General features: G+C 40.9%; 1 protein-coding gene across 1 annotated transcript in view; it reads left to right on the forward strand.

Moving 5' to 3' along the window:
* LOC117389695 (protein TANC1-like) overlaps positions 1-19500 on the forward strand; it is a 99612-nt gene extending 80112 nt beyond the window's left edge. The window contains exons 23-29 of the mRNA XM_033987414.2: positions 2123-2255; positions 4818-4847; positions 5236-5327; positions 6332-6478; positions 15922-16022; positions 17061-17292; positions 18379-19500. Of these exons, the coding sequence (XP_033843305.1) occupies positions 2123-2255; positions 4818-4847; positions 5236-5327; positions 6332-6478; positions 15922-16022; positions 17061-17292; positions 18379-19407 (1764 nt within the window). The 3' untranslated portion in view covers positions 19408-19500. The remainder of the gene's footprint in view (positions 1-2122; positions 2256-4817; positions 4848-5235; positions 5328-6331; positions 6479-15921; positions 16023-17060; positions 17293-18378) is intronic.
* Positions 19501-20100: the final 600 nt, after the last annotated feature.

Below are 20100 nucleotides of genomic sequence, written 5' to 3' on the forward strand. Positions count from 1 at the left end.
ATATTTGACAAGAGACCTTAAGGAGGCGGTATTATGCAAAATCTTTTTTTTTTTTTTTTTGCTTTCTACCATGTTATAATGTTGTTCCCTCATCAAAAACAAGCTTGGGTTTTAGATGTCATCGATATCTTAGTAATTGAGCAATCTTTCCCGGTACCGCTTCGAACCCTACGATTAGTTGTAAGATTCTGTCCAATGATCTGTACACATTATTTTCGACAAATATAGCATTTTCAAAACAATGAAATGTAACATGGTGATCTAAATATATTATGTGTTAGCAGTTAATACCTCATTGACGTAAAATATCCCCTCTTTAAATTTGCAATAACATCAGGAGGCTGTGAATTGAAATCTTTTTTTTTAACAGTTGATTCACTACATATTGTTTAAGCCTTTGCAGCCTTGACAGTTGCTGAGACTTGTCAAATAGTGCTGCTAAAATCTATATCATAAGCCATAGCTGTACAGTATCTCATGCTGCAGTCTTTATTCAGCCCTTCTTCAAATAGGGACATATTTCCACATATAGCTTTAATTTTAAATTATTGATGGTGGTCAGAGAAGGATGAAGTGATTAAAGTGGCCATACACTTGAGAATATCATGCACATGATTTAATATGGAGTGGTTGTAGCAAAACTCCCTTTCCCTCACTGGGATGGATGACCCCTACCCTATCCTGCCCCTCAGACTTGAGTGAGCGTTAGTCCTGGACCCATCTGCAGCCTACCCATTCTGGTTTAGTCCTGGTTTAGTCCTGGTTTAGTCCTGGTTTAGTCCTGGTTTAGTCCTGGTTTAGTGCTGGTTTAGTCCTGGTTTAGTCCTGGTTTAATCCTGGACACATCTGTAGTCTGTCTGTCCATGAGAGTGGATCTCTCCTTCACTGTGGTTCTCCTCCAATTTTCTCTTTCTCTCCCACTGGGTTTTTTGAGTTTTTCTTGCCAAGAAGGAGTGTCTAAGGACAGGGGATGTCCTGGGACAGTTATTCCTGTGTTTTCTATGAATGTTGGATAAGCTGTCTGTTATTGGCCAATGTCTGTTTCACTGTTGGGTCTTCTCACTTTCTATTGGTTAAATCAATGATCCAGTTAAGACCTAAGAGGCAACTGCTGTTGTGATTGTGGGCTTTACAAAAATAAATTGAATTGCATTGAAATTAATGCAATTGAATTGCAATTATATTATTTTTTCAATATAATTGCATTGAATTACATTGAACATAACCAAATAAAAAGCACAAATTGTCTCACCACTTTTGGGATACAGTTGCATTATTTTAGCTACTGTGTGTTATGTAGTAACAGTGAGGCATGGTGATTTGTATAATAATTTTAACAATGTCAAAAATACTTTAAGGCACATACGTGGTTGTTACTATGTTGGTGTTTTGAGGTTGGGTTTTCTCTCTCCATTTCACACTTCAGCTGTTCTGTCCAATGGAGCTCAACAGTCAAAGCTAAAGTAAATTTCACATTCACTTTCAGAAAAAATGTAATTATTAAGAGTTTAAAGGCACAACTGAGCCTAACCTTTTATAACTAAGGTTCGTAACACAGTTGTTTAAGTCAAAAAAAAAAAATGTTTTAATATCTTCAGAATGAATTTTCAGAAACATATTTTGGAATAAAATTTGGAATAAAGTCCTGTAGTCATCAGTTACAAATTAGTTAAATATCTCCCAGCAAGATTTTTTGAACTTGTAACATATTTTTTAGGGAAAATCCCGAGGGAAAATGGGACATTTATTCTACAAACTGGTCCCAGGCACTGGCAAAAGGTTATAAAGAGTTTTAGCAAATGACGAAGTTCAAATCTGTCAACTGGACAAATTGTTGTAGGAGTGAAGACGTTTCACTGCTCATCCAGTTCTGAACTGGAGAAGCGGCTTGGATGAGCAGCGAAACGTCTTTACTTTACGTCTTTTGCTATGGATCAGACCTGGACGACTGAGGGTTTACACAGATGTTATAAAGAGCTATTACAAGGTGTTTGCATAAACTTCACAATTTCCAAGTTTTCAAACAATAATTTTTCAAGAGCACCTTATACCTTTTGTACCTAAATTTGATGCATTTTTTATGAGAAAAACGTCTTTAATATGTCCTCCTTTTGGCTGGCAGGTGCACTGTTTGGTGGATCATGGTGCTGTGTTAGAGCGTGCTGAACACAATGGGACTCGGAGCTCTGAGCGTTCAGGTGGATGCCAGAACCCCACCCTGGTCGCCTCTCTCCTCAAAAAAGGGTCCAAAATGGGTAATATCACAAAACAAAAACACTGCAAGGGATCCTTTTAAAGGGCCTATACCAGATTTTGACTTATCTTAGTCAAGTTGATGCTCTTTACATCATGTATCATTATAGACTGAATATAAATGGACAAAACTAACCTACTAGCCGTTGTGTTCCAATTAGGAAGTGAGCATGGTTCCTGCTCCATTGATGTGATTTTGATCTTAAAATTGTTGTATTAATCCGCTCTACATGATCCTGGTTTTTATTTTGCTATTGTGTCTGTAAATCAAGATATGAACATAATAACAAACAGAATCAGGCATCTTTATTTCCTACGGTCACTGCCTTTAGCGTTAGCAACAGGCTTGATTGACAGTGTTGCTAAGGGCCTGCTTCTCATTAAACACTATCCCAGACTATTCCCAGTAATTGTACATTATCAGCAGAGTAAAAAAAAATTACAGTAAACAGATTGGATTGGACTATCCCAGACAGTTGTTTCTGTGTCATGGTACAATATCCAAATGTCAGAAGGGACTAAGTGAGCTCAGCGGTTCAAACTAACATGTTGACTTACTAATGGTTTGAAATCAGGTACTGGCCCTTTAAAAGAAAACAAATAACAATACAATGAAGTACATAAGCATAAAGTAGAATCAATATCTGCTGCAGGTCGGAGGTAATAAACTTTAGTTCGATTTTGGTTTCTCATAAAGGAAGATACATCTGTTTTTCTATGTTAACTCTTGTGAATTGTGTTATACTAGAGTTTTTTGTGCTTGCTGCTTATAATGTCCTTAAGCCCAACACACACTAAAGGACATTTTGCCCTATTTAGGACCAGATTTGGTTCTACTCGACTTCAGGGAGGTATGACTTTTTGTCGCATGTTTAAAAATGATTTAAGACTGAAAAATCCTCTAGTGTGTGACAAGCTTTATTCCTTGATTAGAGTCTTAGTTTAGTCCCATATTAATACTGGTTTAGATCCAGTTAAACCTACTAGTTAAACTGTGGTTAAGATACACTGCCTGGCCAAAAAAAACGTCGTCACCTGGATTTAATTAAGCAAATAGGTACTCCAGTTGGTCAGGCCTAGGTTCAGCACCAGTATGGGCTCAAACAGTGAGGTCAGCGGACTACCTGAATATACTGAATGACCAGGTTATTCCATCAATGGATTTTTTCTTCTCTGATGGCACAGGCATATTCCAAAATGACAATGCCAGGATTCATCAGGCTCAAATTGAGAAAGAGTGGTTCAGGGAGCATGAGACATCATTTTCACACATGGATTGGCCACCACAGAGTCCAGACCTTAACCCCATTGAGAATCTATGGGATGTGCTGGAGAAGCCTTTGCGCAGCGGTCAGACTCTACCATCATCAATACAAGATCTTGGTGAAAAATTAATGCAGCACTGGAAATAAATCTTGTGACATTGCAGAAGCTTATCAAAACAATGTCACAGTGATTTTTTTTCGGCCAGGCAAGTAATTTGTCCTATTTTTTTCCTATTCTGAATGAGCAAAAATTTTCCTAGCTTAGTTCTATGTGAGATATGGTTTATATGGTTTATATTGTTAGTATTTTTTTATTTATTTATTTATTTAAAAGGGACAATGCACATTAATAAACACCAGTAAAAATACATGTGTAAATGTGCTGAAGTTAGCTGCACAGCTAATTTTCATTCGCTGTCCCTCAACATCTAAAACGAGACAAGAGACAGGACAACACAAACAACAATCAAACAACTCCACAGATCACAAAAATTCACACTTCATATGGTCTAAAGTGCCTATTTAAAAAGTGCGTATGTGGCTAAAGTGCTTCCAGTAATTTTAAACTGCTGTAGTGTTCTAATAAATAAGTTAATTTAGTTTAAATCCAGTTCAGTCCAGATGCGTCTCCTGCCGCTCAGAGACGACCAAGACTCTGGAGTTTACAGAGCGCCCTCAGGTCCTAAAACATTCATACATATATACATATAAAGCTACAGTAAAAGTTAATAATAATAATAATGGCTTACACTTGTAATGCACTTTACAGGCTTGTCAAAGCCTCTCAAAGAGCTACACTATTGTCACTATTCATTCATTTCCACACTTGCTGATGGTAAGCCACAGCTGCCCTGGGGCAGACTGACGGAAGTGAGGCTGCCAATCTGCGCCATCGGCCCCTCCGACCACCACCTATATTAGGTCGCCCCAAGTTATATGTAGTATAGTTATAGTTCTAATTTTATTTTTTTTTTACAGTTTACTCCTAGATTTACTCCTAGATTCCCAGATCTAACTGGTGCACCAATCATATTTATTCATTTTTTTATTTAAAAAAAAAAAAATCTTTTTGTTTGCTTTTTTGTATTTTGGGCTTGATTTGCATATCCGTCCTTGCTGAGTCCTGGATGAGACAGTTCCTTTTAATCTCTGTTCACCCTGCTTTAGTCCTTAGACCTGGTTTAGTTCTGGCATAGGTCTGGTTCAGTCCTGGTTTATCCATAACTTTTATCATTAGCTCTAACTATCCTCTCCCTCTCTCTATGTATCCTTCGGGCTTTTCCGCTCATCCCTTAAAAGGCTACAGAACAGCTCCTCATGATCGATCAGGTATGAGATTTATGGCACCTTCTCACAGTGATATGACAGGTTGAGTTGTGAAGAGAAAGACAAATGCTTAGGGCCATGCAATAAATCTAATTTATAATTATGATTTCAATTATTGCTCTAGTCTAGTCAATTACAAAAAATGTTTGAAAACCATTCAAAATAATATAGCTCCTTGTTCTGCCTTAAAACCCAGAGCAAATACACTTTTCTAATCTACTTTAAACAACAGTGTTACAAAACATTACTAATAAATAATAAAATCCATACTTTCTAATTTCAACAGTATAGAAGTAATTTTAAAATAATCGTAATTTCAATAAGGAGGTAAATATTTATTTATTTTTTTCCATAATTAAGCAGCACTATGTTTACTGTGTTACTTTTACAGGTCATGCTACCTGGGCCATGGCTTCATCCAAACCTGATATTCTCCTCATTCTGCTACAGAAGCTCATGGAGGAGGGAAACATGCTCTACAAGGTAACACATAATAGTTAGGATCTGCTATTTATAGGAAAGTCAAGATTATTGGGTTAATTGTGATAATTCATGTTGCAATAATAAAAACAAAAATACTGACTACCATTATTACACCAAATTACATGTGATTGTTGCAAAGTGATAAACACACTGTGTGCATATGCACTCATTATGAGGGTAGAAAACATTACCCAATAGTTTCTTTTTACTTAATTGCTTACTAACATATTATAGAAAGATTTTTGTTCGACTGTAGCTGCTAGGTACCAATATCATGAAGGTTATATGTGTAAAAGTTCTACATATGTTTAGCATAAAATTGTAGGATTATCATTTCTCTATTTCAGTCTGCATTTCTATGGGTCAAATGTGTATTTGTATGCTTATGTTAATTGTAATTTATTGACATGAGTGACATATGAGTTATTATACAAAAATGTCATCTCCTTAGCATTGATTAAGCTGTCAATAATGAGCCACACTGATTTTGTCTGATTTTGTATCTCTAAATTGTCTTCCTCATGCATTATTACAGGTGCACTATGTAACTTTTCCGCTGTGTGGTCCTCCACATGCTTGTCTACATTTCACAGTATGGCATTCAACTCTATCTCCATGGAAACAACTAGATAGCCCTACAAGGCCAAGTTACAGGTCAAGAAAACCCACTCACAGTTAGAGTTCACGTTTTTGAAGGTTTTTATGAGAAATAAAAAAACATGTAATTAAATAACACCTTGGTGTCAAGCAAGTGGCTGTACAGTTACACAATGCACCTTTAAAACAAAAATTGAAATATGACAGCTTTTATTTGCTGGCTTCCTTATTATACCACTGTGAAAAGCTTCTGCAGCAACTCAATGTATTTCGGGAATAAAGTGGAAAGATATGTTTTCAGCTTTGTTAAATAATTCAGCGACACCTACCTCACAGTATCTCTGAGCTTTTGCGTGTCTATCTTCCCCATAATGATCTATATATTCTTCTGCCTTGTGTTTGTGTAGAAAGGGCGTATGAAGGAGGCTGGGCAGAGATACCAGTATGCCCTGAAGAAGCTGCCACGTGAGGGACAAGGAGAGGAGCTGAAGGGGCTTCGGGATCTGCGGGTTTCTCTGTATCTCAACCTCTCGCGCTGCCGGAGGAAAACCAACGTAAGTTCCAGTGCTGTATCAAACCGCTCATGCACTATTTAGCACCATCAGGTTTATGAGGCGCCAAGGGGACCACAAGAGGACAGCCTACCCCGGGAAGGCAGCAGAGTCCTTCAGATCCATAATTCATCTGGATAAACATTGCACAGCCAGTGTGGTGTAAAAAGCATTTCTATATCCAGGACAGAGATTATTCTACCTTGAATATATTTATATTACTTTGTATTTGAGTTGGTTACTGCAACTAAATAAGGGAAATCATTTTTAATTTTGTACAACTTTTGGCTGTACAATGCTGTGAAAAAGTATTTGCACCCTTCCAGATTTCTTATTTTTCCACGTGTGTCACACTGTTTCAGATCATCAAACAAATTTAAATATTACCAGTAAACAAAGATAACCAAAGTAAACATAAATGCAGATTTTCTGTGATGATTTTACTTGTTAAGAGAAGAATACTATCCAAACCTACATGACCCTGTGTGAAAAAGTAACTACCCCCTTTATTAAATGACAAACTGTGATTACTTTATTTTCTGGACTATATGCCGCGCCGGAGTATCACACCAGTGAAAAAATGCATAATAATGAAGAAAAAAAAAAACATATATACACACGTGGACACAATTGGTGGTACTCTTTGGTTAATGAAAGAAAAACTCACAATAGTCACAGAAATAACTTGAATCTGACAAAACTAACGATAAATAAAAATTATTTGAAATTTAACCAATGAAAGTCAGACGTTGCTTTTCAACCATGCTTCAACAGAATTACTTCATGAAACAAGTCATGAAACAGGCCTGGACAAAAATGATGGTACCCCTAGAAAAGACTGAAAATAATGTGACCAAAGGGACATGTTAATCCAAGGTGTGTCCACTAATTAGCATGACAGTTGTCTACAATCTTGTAATCAGTCAGTGGACCTATATATCGGTCTACAGGTAGTAACTGTGCTGTTTGGTGACATGGTATGCACCACACTCAACATGGACCAGAGTGTATGGACCAGAGGAAGCAAAGAGTTGTCTCAGGAGATTAGATAGAAAATTATAGACAAGCATGTTAAAGATAAAGGCTATAAGACCTTCTCCAAGCAGCTTGATGTTCCTGTGACTACAGTTGCACATATTATCCAGAAATTTAAGATCCATGGGACTGTAGCCAACCTCCCTGGACCTGGCTGCAGGAGGAAAATAGATGACAAATCAAAGACACGGATAATACAAATGGTAACAAAAGAGCCCAGAAAAACCTCTAAAGAGATTAAAGGTGAACTTCAAGCTCAAGGAACATTAGTGTCAAATTGCACCATGCGTCATTGTTCAAGCCAAACTGGACTTTGTCTTTGTGTGTCCGTTATGTGTCAGACCTAGTGGAGCAGGTGCTGACATCAGGATAGGCTGCTGTTGTTGAGATAGATGCTTTTGTCCCGGGGTGAGGTTTGGAGCACCCCCCGACGACAGCTGTCCGAACGGAATGTGTTAAAATGTTATCCTTAGGGTGCGTGTGGCCGATGAATCAGATAATAATGTGATGTGATAAGGTTATTCGGTGGCCATTCTATGCTTTGTTAGAGTCTGTATTACAGTAGACGATATAATGGACTAAAGCAATACATTATTTAAAGCTGAAAGATATTTTAGCTCTCATACTCTTCAAAACTGCTGGCCCTACCTCTTCATAGTGGTATTTCATCTTAGAAAGCAGTGGATTTTCATTCTTTTTATTTTTTTAATTTTTATTTTTTTATTGTTGGCTATTTATTTATTTTGATGGAACACTGTTATAAAAAAAAAAAAGTTCACAAAAGAATTATATTGTACAGTATTGTGTTAAATTTAATTTATATTCTTGTGAGCTTTAAGCGATGTTAGAATGGTGTTACCATTCTAACATTGCTGGAGTTGTTTCATTCGCACATGTTTGAGTAATCCTTTATTATTAGTCTGTCTACATCTCCAAGGCTCAAAATCATCTGTTACACCTTGTGATGTCATGACCAAATCTGCAAACTGCTGGAAGTTTGTCTTTAGGCAAGGCAAGGCAAGTTTATTTGTATTTGTATAGCACAGTGTGTACACAAAGTAATTCAAAGTGCTTTACAGAATAAGAAGGACATTAAAATCACACAAATCAAAACATAAATAATCACAAATAATCATCATAAAAATTAACACTAAAACAGAAGTGTGCAGAATAAAAACCTTTATAAACACCTTTCAGTCACATGCACAACAAAACAGAACTGTTCTGAGCCTGTCAAAGTAGAGACCTGTCTCACATCTTCAGGAAGACTGTTCCAGGTTTTAGCACAAAAAAACTGAAACACTGATTGCCCATGTTTAGTCCTGACTCTAGACACCAGCAGGAGGCCTATCCCTGAAGTCCTCAAAGTGCAAGATGGTTCATATGGCACTAACATTTCAGAGATGTACGAGGCCATGGAGAGACTTTATACTACATATTTCCAGTTTAGAGAAATCTTGGGTAGTGACGTGGAATGTCACCTCGCTGGGGGGAAGGAGCCTGAGCTCGTGGAGGAGGTTGAGAGGTACCGGATAGATATAGTCGGGCTCACCTCCACGCACAGCTTGGGCTCTGGTACCCAACTCCTGGAGAGGGGTTGGACCCTCCACTTCTCTGGCATTGCCCATGGAGAGAGGCGGGGAGCTGGTGTGGGCTTGCTTATTGCCCCACAGCTCAGCCGTCACGTGTTGGAGTTGACCCTGGTGAACGAGAGGGTGGCGTCCCTGCGCCTTCAGGTCAGGGACAGGTCTGTCATTGTTGTATTGGCCTATGGGCCGAACAGCAGTGCAGAGTACCCGGCCTTCTTGGAGTCCCTGGGAGGGGTACTAGACAGTGCACTTGCTGGGGGACTTCAACGCCCACGTGGGCAACGCCAGTGACACCTGGAGGGGCGTGATCGGGAAGAACGGCCTCCCTGATCTGAACCCGAGCGGTGTTTTGTTATTGGACTTCTGTGCTAGTCACAGTTTGTCCATAACAAACACCATGTTCGAACACAAGGGTGTCCATAAGTGCACATGGCACCAGGACACCCTAGGTCGGAGGTCAATGATCGACTTTGTCGTCGTGTCATCGGACCTTCGGCCATGTGTCTTGGAAACTCCGGTGAAGAGAGGGGCAGAGCTATCAACCGATCACCACCTGATTGTGAGTTGGATCCGCTGGCAGAAGAGAAAGCCGGACAGACATGAAAGATCAAAGCGTATTGTGAGGGTCTGTTGGGAACGTCTGGTGGAACCCTCTGTCAGCAGGATCTTCAACTCACGCCTCCGGGAGAGCTTCTTCTATATCCTGGGGGAGGTTGGAGACATGGACTCCGTGTGGGCCATGTTCTCCACCTCCATTGTCAATGCGGCTGCACGTAGCTGTGGTCTCTGGTGCTTGTCGCGGTGGCAATCCCCAAACCCAGTGGTGGACGCCGGAAGTAAGGGATGCCATCATGCTGAAGAAGGAGTCCTATCAGGCCCTGCTGGCTTGTGGGACTCCTGAAGCAGCCAACAGGTACCGTCTGGCCAAGCCTAACAGAGGCAAAAACTCGGGGCTGGGAGGAGGTCGCGGAGGCCATGGAGGAGGACTATCGGTCGGCCTCGAAGAAATTCTGGCAAACCGTTCGACGCCTCAGGAGGGGGAAACAGTGCTTCACCGACACTGTTTACAGTGTGGGCAGAGAGCTGCTGACCTCAACTGGGGACGTAGTTGAGTGGTGGAAAGAATACTTTGAGGATCTCCTCAATCCCACTGTCACGTCTTCCGAGGAGGAAGCAGAGTTTGAGGACTCAAGGGTGGACTCGTCCATCACCCTGGCTGAGGTCACTGAGGTGGTTGGTAAGCTCCTTGGTGGCAAGGCTCCGGGGGTGAATGAGATCCATCCTGAGTATCTTAAATCTCTGGATGTTGTGGGGCTGTCTTGGTTGACACACCTTTGCAACATCGCGTGGCAGTCAGGGACAGTACCTTTGGAATGGCAGACTGGGGTGGTGGTCCCTCTGTTTAAGAAGGGGGACTGGAGGGTGTGTTCCATCTACAGGGGAATCACACTCCTCAGCTTTCCCGGTAAGGTCTATTCCAGGGTACTGGAGAGGAGAATCCAACCGATAGTCGAACCTCGGATTCAGGAGGAGTAGTGTGGTTTTCGTCCCAGTCGCCGAACACTGGACCAGCTCTATACTCTCCATTGGGTCCTCGAGGGTTCATGGGAGTTTGCCCAACCAGTCCACATGTGTTTTGTGGATCTGGAGAAGGAATTCGACTGTGTCCCTCGTGGTGTTCTTTGGGGGGTGCTTCGGGAGTATGGGGTCCGGGGCCCTTTGCTAAGGGCTGTCCGGTCCCTGTATGACCGGAGCAGGAGCTGTGTTCGCATTGCCGGCAGTAAATCAGACCTGTTCCCAATGCATGTTGGACTCCGCCAGGGCTGCCCTTTGTCACTGGTTCTATTCATTATATTTATGGACAGAATTTCTAGGTGCAGCCAGGGGCTGGAGGGGGTCTGGTTCGGAAACCACAGGATCTCACCTCTGCTATTTGCAGATGATTTTGTCCTGATGGCTTCATCGAACCAGGACCTGCAGCAAGCACTGGGGCGGTTTGCAGCCGAGTGTGAAGCAACTGAGATGAAAATCAGCACCTCCAAGTCCGAGGCCATCAGGAGTTCAAGTATCTCGGGCTCTAGTTCACGAGTGAGGGACGGATGGAGCGTGAGATTGACAGGCGGATCAGTGCATCGTCTGCAGTGATGCGGTCGCTGTATCGATCTGTTGTGGTAAAGAAGGAGCTGAGCCGGAAGGCAAAGCTCTCGATTTACCGGTCAATCTACGTTCCTACCCTCACCTATGATCATGACCTCTGGGTATGACCAAAAGGACAAGGTTGCGGATACAAGCGACCAAAATGAGTTTCCTCCGCAGAGTGGCTGGGCGCTCCCTTAGAGATAGGGTGAGGAGCTCAATCACACGGGAGGAGCTCGGAGTAGAGCCACTGCTCCTCCACGTCGAGAGAAGCCAGTTGAGGTGGCTCGGGCATCTATTCCGGATGCCTCCTGGACGTCTCCCTAGGGAGGTGTTCTGGGTACGTCCCACCGGGAGGAGGCCTCGGGGAAGACCCCGGACACGCTGAAGGGACTTTGTCTTTCGGCTGGCCTGGGAACACCTCGGGATTCCCCCGGAAGAGCTGGAGGAAGTGTGTGTGGAGAGGGAAGTCTGGGCCTCTCTGCTGAAACTGCTGTCTCCGCATCCGGCCCCGGATGAAGCGGAAGAAAATGGATGGATGGAGAAATCTTCTACAGGCAAATCCCCGGCTGTGCCATGGGCCATCGGTCTTTCCTATTATGGCTAACGTTTGAATTTGAACAGGAGGCATTGGCCCCATTTCCACCACTCCACCCACACATTGGTATTGATATGTAGATGACAACTGGACTAAAATCAAAATTCAAACTCTGGAGCCCTTTATTGCGCATATTAATGTGGTAGTCAAGGAGAACAAACTGGCCTTCTTAGATTGTGCAGTAACGATAAGAGAGGACCTGCGACTCCAGGTAGAAGTCTGCAGGAAGCCCGCACACACTGACCAATACCTGCTGTTTGAGCTCAAGTGGTGCCCATAAACACAGCGGGAAAAGTGAAGGAGGAGCAACACATGGAGAAAGCCCTCTCTGCTGGTGGATATCCAAAGTGGGCCTTCAATAGATCTAAGAGAGCTAAAAAAAAACAACAAAAAAAACAGGGCAACAGGGAATCTGAACCCAGAAGGAAAGGTGTTACCATTCCTTACACAGTGGGTGTGTCTGAAAAACTTCAAAGAATTTTCAGACAGTATGAGATTCCTGTCTTTTTCAAACCCACAAACACTTTTAAGACAAAAACTGGTTCACCCTAAGGACAAAACCCCAAGCCATAAACAAAGTAATGTAGTCTACTCCATTCAGTGTAGTGAAGAGTGCTATGAGCGTTACATTGGAGAAACTAAACAGCTACTCTATAAGAGGACGTACCAACGCCAGCATGAGAGTTCCTCTGGACCCGAGTCCGCCGTACATCTCCATCTCAAAGCCACTAGCCACTCCTTTGAAGATAGTGAAGTTCAGATCTTAGCCAAAGAAAAAAAAATGTTTGAGAGGGGAGTTAAATAGGCTATATTTGTTAGAAAAGAGAATCCTTCCTTAAACAGGAATGGGGGCAATCTCTGCCCCATCTATAACTCCATCCTCAGACCCGGAACAATGAGAACAATGGCAGGGTTGTTAAGGGCTGAATAGGGTAGTTTCAGCTGAAACTGGAGACTATAGATGTTTACAGTTCCAGTGTGGTTAGCCCCTCCCCACGGATAGATATAAGGTAGTGGCCACCAGTAATCTGACCACAACTGAAGAGGTGGCTTGGATGAGCAGCGAAATGTCTTCACTCTTACAACGATTTCTCCAGTTGACAGATTTAAACTTTATTTTAATTTAAACGTCTTTTGCAATGGATCAGACCTGGACGACTGAGGGTTTACACAGACATCATACTCACATAAAGTACAGATGCCTAAAATTTGTGCTTAAGTAGAGTACTTACAACCACAATTCCAATGAAGTTGGGACACTGTAAGACTAAAAAAAAAAAAAAAAAACAGAATACAATGATTTGTAAATTCTTTTCAACCTATATTGAACTGAAGAAACTACAAAGACATGATATTTAATGTTCAAACTGATTAACATTATTGTTTTTAAGCAAATATGCACTCATTTTCAAATTGATGTCTGCAACACGTTCTAATCAAGCTGGGACAGGGCATGTTTACCACTATGTTACATCACCTTTCCTTTTAACAGCAATCAATCAGTGTTTGGGAACTGAAGACACTAATTGTTGAAGCTATGCAGGAGAAATCCTTTCCCACTCTTGCTGAATGTACAACTTAAGTTGCTCAGCAGTCCGGTGCCTCCATTGTCGTATTTTGCGCTTCACAATATGCCACACATTTTCAGTGGGAGACAGGTCTGGACTGCAGGCAGGCCAGTCTCGTACCCGCACTCTTTTACTACTAAGCCACACTGTTGTAACGCATGCAGAATGTGGCTTGGCATTGTCTTGCTGAAATAAGCAGGGACGTCTCTGAAAAAGACTTGCTTGGATGGCAGCATATGTTGCTCCAAAACTTGTATGTACCTTTCAGCATTAATGGTGCCTTCATAGATGTGGAAGTTACCCATGCCATGGGCACTAACACACCCCCATACAGTCACAGAGGCTGGCTTTTGAACTTTACACTGATAACAATCCGCATGGTCCTTTTCCTCTTTGGACCGCGGGACACGATGTCCATGGTTTCCAAAAACAAACTGAAATGTGGACTCGTCAGACCACAGCACACTTTTCCACTTTGTGTCATTCCATCTCAGGTGAGCTCGGGCCAAGAAAAGCCGTTGGCGTTTCTGGATGTTGTGATATATGGCTTTCGTTTTGCATGGTACAGTTTTAACTTGCACTTGGAGATGTAGCAATGACCTGTGTTAACTGACAATGGTTTCCTGAAGTGTTCCTGAGCCCATGTGGTAATATCCTTTACACATTCATATCTGTTTTTAAAACAGTACCGCCTGAGAGATCGAAGGTCATGGGCATTCAATGTTGGTTTTCGACCTTGCCGCTTACATGCAAAGATTTCTCCAGATTCTCTGAATCTTTTGATGAAATTATGGATAGTAGATGATCAAATCCCTAAATTCCTTGCAATTGCACATTGAGAAATGTTGTTCTTAGATTCACATTGAGAAATGTTGTTCTAGACTATTTGATCAGGCAGTTGTTCACAAAGTGGTGAGTCTCGCTCCATCCTTGCTTGTGAATGACTGAACCCTTCAGGGATGCTCCTTCTATACCCAATCATGACACTCACCTGTTTCCAATTAACCTGTTCACCTGTGGAATGTTCCAAACAGGTCTATTTTAAGCATTCCTCAACTTTCCCATTCTTTTGTCGCCCCTGTCCCAGCTTTATTGGAATGTGTTGCAGGCATCAAATTGAAAATGACTGAATATTTGCATAAAAACACTAAAGTTTATCAGTTTGAACATTAAATGTCATGTCTTTGTAGTTTATTCAGTTCAGCATAGGTTGAAAAGGATTTGTGAATCATTGTATTTTGTTTTCTTTTAAGTTTTACACAAGGTCCCAACTTCATTGGAAGTTGGGTTTGCACTAGTACTGAGTCAGATTTAAGTTCTTCTTTGTTAAGCCTTGAATTTGGTGACACCTTGATCCTAAATTAATGCACTTTTACTTTCCCCTTATTTAGTCTTGTTAATTTTGCCAACTAAGAATAGTACTTTGAAAAATAAACCGTTTTTGATTTGTAAACTTAGTGGGGGGTTTTTCCCCTCAAATCACTGAACTATCTGATAGTCCTATTTATTAGCATTCACTGTCTCACTCTTATCTGGCTGAAGCTTTATCCTCGCTTTCAAGGACACACCAACAAAGACATCATTAAAATTTCACCTGAGAGTAATGATAATGAGGAAACTAAAAAAATCACAGAAAACCCACCTCCTTTCTGTCTGTTTTATCACCGCTATTTCCGCCAGTTGGCCATAAAAATAATTGCCCTGTCTTCAGTGCCATTACATAGGAGTTGGTCTGGGGTTTAATGAGGATGCAAACTCACTATTATAGAAATGGACAATACATTTTTTAGTTGTTAAACATTTAAATGCACCATATACATCATTTAAAGAGCCCATATTACACTATTTTCTGATCTATGTTACAATGTTATTTCCTTGTCAAAAACATACCTGGAGTTGTATTTTGTTTCATTCACACACGTTTAACACACAAACCCTCTAAATTTAGGCCGAGTTCCTCTCTCAAACAGAAAACACTCTGTTCCACCTTGTGATGTCATGTGATAATACAGGTGCTCAACTCTATTTTTTAGGCTCTATACACCTTTGCTAGAATCATTTGGATGATTTCAGACCTGGAATTTCCCATCTCTACTGAACTAAAGGTAAAAGGTAGCTGTTAATTTGAAAACTACAGCTTCATGACATCACAAGGTCACATCAAAGTGCATTATGAGTTTTGGAGATGTAGACAGACAAATAATAAAGGGTTACTCAAACATGTGAATGAAATAAAAGACAACTCCAGGTATGATTTTAATGTCGTAACAACATTAAAACATCACTTAAAGCTCACAGGAGTCAATTTTGCATAATATAGGACCTTTAAAAGCTAACAGTTTAGTTTTGATTTTTAAATTAAGAAACAGCTTCGGTCCCAGTTTGTGCCTTGAAATGAACAATGATTTGCTTATGTAAATATGTTGATAAATGCATAATAAAATACCTTAGATAGAACATGTCAAACTTTTGCATAGTCTATTTTGGCTTGGAACTAATTGTGTCTTTCTGCAAACACAGGACTTTGGACTTGCAGAGGATTTCGCCACCAAAGCTCTTGAGTTGAAGCCTAGATCGTATGAAGCCTTTTATGCCAGAGCGCGTGCCAAGAGGAGTAGCAGGTAAACATTGTGTTGGACCTATGTGTTTAATCATTCAATAAGCTATCTAAACCTAAAACTTTTACAGTAGTCCTCTTTGTAATAGTCAACTTTACAAACTTGTTGTTCATCCAAGTTGAGAACTGGAAGTGATTTTTATCTTCCAACAGCTAGATTATAGTTTAGCCTTAGATTAGTCCTGGTCAAGACCTGGTTCAATGTTTAGTTATGATTCACTCTTCACATGTACATAGACCGGGTTCTGTCCTGCTATTGTTTTGGTTTATTTCAGGTCTTACAATTAGGGGTGGGCAATATACCAACTGTAACCCTAATCCTAACCCATAACCCTACCCCTAATTTATTTGAGTTTCAAGACGAGGCAAGGCAAGTTTATTCGTATAGCACAATTTGTACACAAAGTAATTCAAAGTGCTTTACAGAATAAGAAACACATTAAAATTACAATACAACAAATCAAAACATAAATAATCATAAATAATCATCATAATATTAACATTAAAAGAGAACAGTGCAGAATAAAGGCCTTTCAGTCACAGCTAAACGGAACCATTTTGAGCCTGGATTTAAACATTGTCAAAGTAGTGGCCTGTCTCACATCTTTTGGAAGACTGTTCTAGGTTTTAGCTGCATAAAACTGAAACGCTGATTCCCCATGTTTAGCCCTGACTCTGGGAACCAGCAGGAGGCCGGTCCCTGAAGTCCTCAGAGTGCGAGATGGTTCATATGGCACTAACATGTCTGAGATGTACTTTGGTGTTGGCCATGGACAGACTTGTACACAAGCAGAGCTGCTTTAAACTCTATTCTCCGAGCAACAGGAAGCCAGACTTTATCATGATTCAAATGAAGTCCTAATCTTTCTTTGGTACATTGGTCCTGGTTTGTTTTAATCCGGTTTCAAAATGGTTTAATCTTCTTAACTGTATTCAATAATTTAAAAGTGGAATGTTCTTTACATATTTAAGTTCTTTCACTCTGACATACTTTGCACTTTTTAACTTCATATGTATTTTGGCTCATGTTTTTGCTCCACAGACAGTTTGCTGCTGCTCTAGCTGACCTCCATGAAGCTGCACGACTGAGCCCATCCAACCGGGAGATCTGCCGGCTTTTAGCTCGAGTTGAAGACGAATGTAAACATCATCAGAAAGCTCAAAGCGGCACTGCTGTCCAGAGCCTGAGCCGGGACACGTACAGCCACCATCTACAGACCGGAGATGAGGATCATGATGTCTTCTCCCAGTGCAGTCTTGAGAGGCCCATTCCTGTAAGTATAGGGGATATTACACTTGTAGGGGGTATTCATTGCTAATTTATAACATATTTAGATCACCATGTTACCTTTTATTGTTTTGAAAAAGTAAAGTAAAATGTTTGTTTGGCTTTTGATGCTCTGAGTCTCCCCTTGGTCACCATGCTTAGTCACTCCCCCTTCAGAGAGCTATCACAACATATTCAGCCTTTTTAACAACCAATGGTTCAATATAAGAAAAACATGCACTACATATTTCTAGGCGTGTTCATAGGTCCATAGATTTATTTTATGACACACATTTGTTACAATATAAACCTTTAGTAAGAATTGTAGTTGCTGCAATATTTGTTTTTATATCATCCAGCAAAAAAAGAAAAAATATATAAATATATTTTAAAGGGCCCATTTTATGCTATTTTCTGATCTATGTTATAATGTTGTGTCCTCATCAAAACATGTATGGGATTCTGTTTGTTTCATTCACACATCCTGTACATTTAGGCTGATTTCTTGTCTCAAGTGGAAAACACTCTGTTCCATCTTGTGATTTTTGTTTTTAAACCCCTTACCCTTTCACTAAGGAAGCCCTGGAACTGCCTCTTTCTGCTGAACAAAGAGTAAAAAGCAGCTGTTAACTTGAAAACTTTCACTACATGACATCACAAAGTGGAACAGAGCATTTTGAGATTTGGATACAGATGTAGAGAGACTAATAACAAAGACTTACTCAAACATGTGAATGAAGCAAAACACAACTCCAGCTATGTTTTTATGAGAAAACAAGATTCTAACATGACATAAAGTTCACAAGAGTCAATTTTGTGTAATATAGGACCTTTTAGTCCTGTAATATAATCTGCTCTTCTATGTAAATGAAAGTCATTAGCTGTGTCACAATAATGTTACTAAAATTTCACATAAATTGCTTATCATTTGAAAGTAGAATTTAGATACAAAACTGGTTTGATATGCTTAACATAATATCAGGTACCTAAAATGCTAAAACTGAACTTCTTCGTTAATCATAATTATTTGGAACATATGGTCTGTTGGAACATATGGTCTGCTGTACAGTTCATTCATATGTTTCTGTGACAGGTGGACCATAGTGACCTGGAGCGTGACGATGATAAAGATGACTGCGATGAGCTGATTCTGCCTTGTGGAAAAAGCTCTGAGTTTTGGCCTCTGAATCCTTACGCTCCCAACAGGACTCTACCAGGAAGCTTCGGCCTGTCCGACCCTTCTCCCTGCTTCTCTTCGGATGAACACCCGCTGTTTGGGGACTTACCCAAACCTGTGCCCTCCCTGAACAGACAAGGCAATCGGACACACCTACAAAGCTACCCCTTACAATCAGGACGGGTGGGGGGCCGACCTCTATCTCTGTGCGGGCCATCCAGTCCTCTCCCAGGCAGGCACATGTCTACATCTTTAAGACCAGCCCCTTTGCTTGGTATCGATATCGGGCCGGTATCGTCAACGGACCACCCAGGACTCAGCCCCACGGAGTGCTTTCACCCTTTGTCTCCTAACAATTCATCACCTCCCGCACCAATTCACATGTACCAACCCCGCTCCTCTAGCTTCTCCAGGGCAGCAGACAGACTCTCTACCCACGCCTCCACGCCAGACAACCTGGTGCTGGCTCTAGGTTCTGGGATGGAGGTGCGCAGAGAGGTGGGCACAGCTGGTTCGAGGGGGTCCAGCTCAAGTCAAGCCTCAAGTGGGAATCTATCTGATAAGGAAGCGCCATGTCCAATCAAGAGCAGTGGTAGCTTCAAAACCAAGGATATAAAACCGCGTCCATTTATGGGGGTTATTGACAAATCAGTGAGGGTGCAGGGCCAGCAGAGCACCAGTCTGAGCCGTCCTGAGCGAGGGGGGGGGGCAGACACTTTTGGTATGTCTGTTATGGAGTTTCAGGGGCACAGTGACTATAGACGCGCTTCGTTCCAGGACCAGATTTGCGGGAGCAGCGGTCAACAGCGGGAAGCCAGAACCTCGCAGTCCCAACTCCGGTTCCCAGATGGACGACACGGACCCCCAAGCCTGACCCGAGATAACCCCGCCCTCCACATGGCGCCCATCAAACCCAAGCGCTCCTTTATAGAGTCCAATGTCTGAAAATAGTTGAACAAAGCACAGTTTTGGGCTGTGCTACCATAGACGGTACAAATTAATAGAACCAGAGACCATGTATGCATGTGAAGCTAAAAGATAGCTCCAAAATATCAAGTTAATGTTATTATTTTACATTTTTATATTTTGTTTTGTTAAATGTTTGCACAGAAATTAGCTAATCAAGTCTTATTATTCTATGTAAAAGGCAATTACCCAGTGGGACGTATTTCCAACTTTCTGCTTGTTTTGAAGTCACTCTTTCAAAACCTTTTAAAGTTGTACCAGTATAAGTAGGGATGGATAATAATGCAAAATTCCTGTCACAATTTTTCTTAGAACCTAGCATTTTATTGCAATGTATGCATTTATTAGCTTTAAGTGGCCCTGAGAAATAATGAAAGTTATCTTCTAAGAGTATACACTTCACTGTGATTGGTTAAATCCACTTGTCACTCATTCATAGCATCATGAAGGCTAACCAATGGGAAGAGAGGAATTGGGCTGAAAATATTATTTCCTTTATATTATTTATCAGTCTTAAAGGTCCTACATTACGCAAATTTACGCATTTACTCTTGTGTGCTTTAAATCATGTTACAATGTTGTACCCTCCTCAAAACATATTTGAAGTGTTGTGTTTTGTTTCATTCACACATGAGTAATGCTTTAATAATAGTCTATCTTCCAAAACTTAAA

This window comes from Periophthalmus magnuspinnatus, chromosome 3 (assembly GCF_009829125.3).
Source record: "Periophthalmus magnuspinnatus isolate fPerMag1 chromosome 3, fPerMag1.2.pri, whole genome shotgun sequence".
Lineage (NCBI taxonomy): Eukaryota > Metazoa > Chordata > Actinopteri > Gobiiformes > Gobiidae > Periophthalmus > Periophthalmus magnuspinnatus.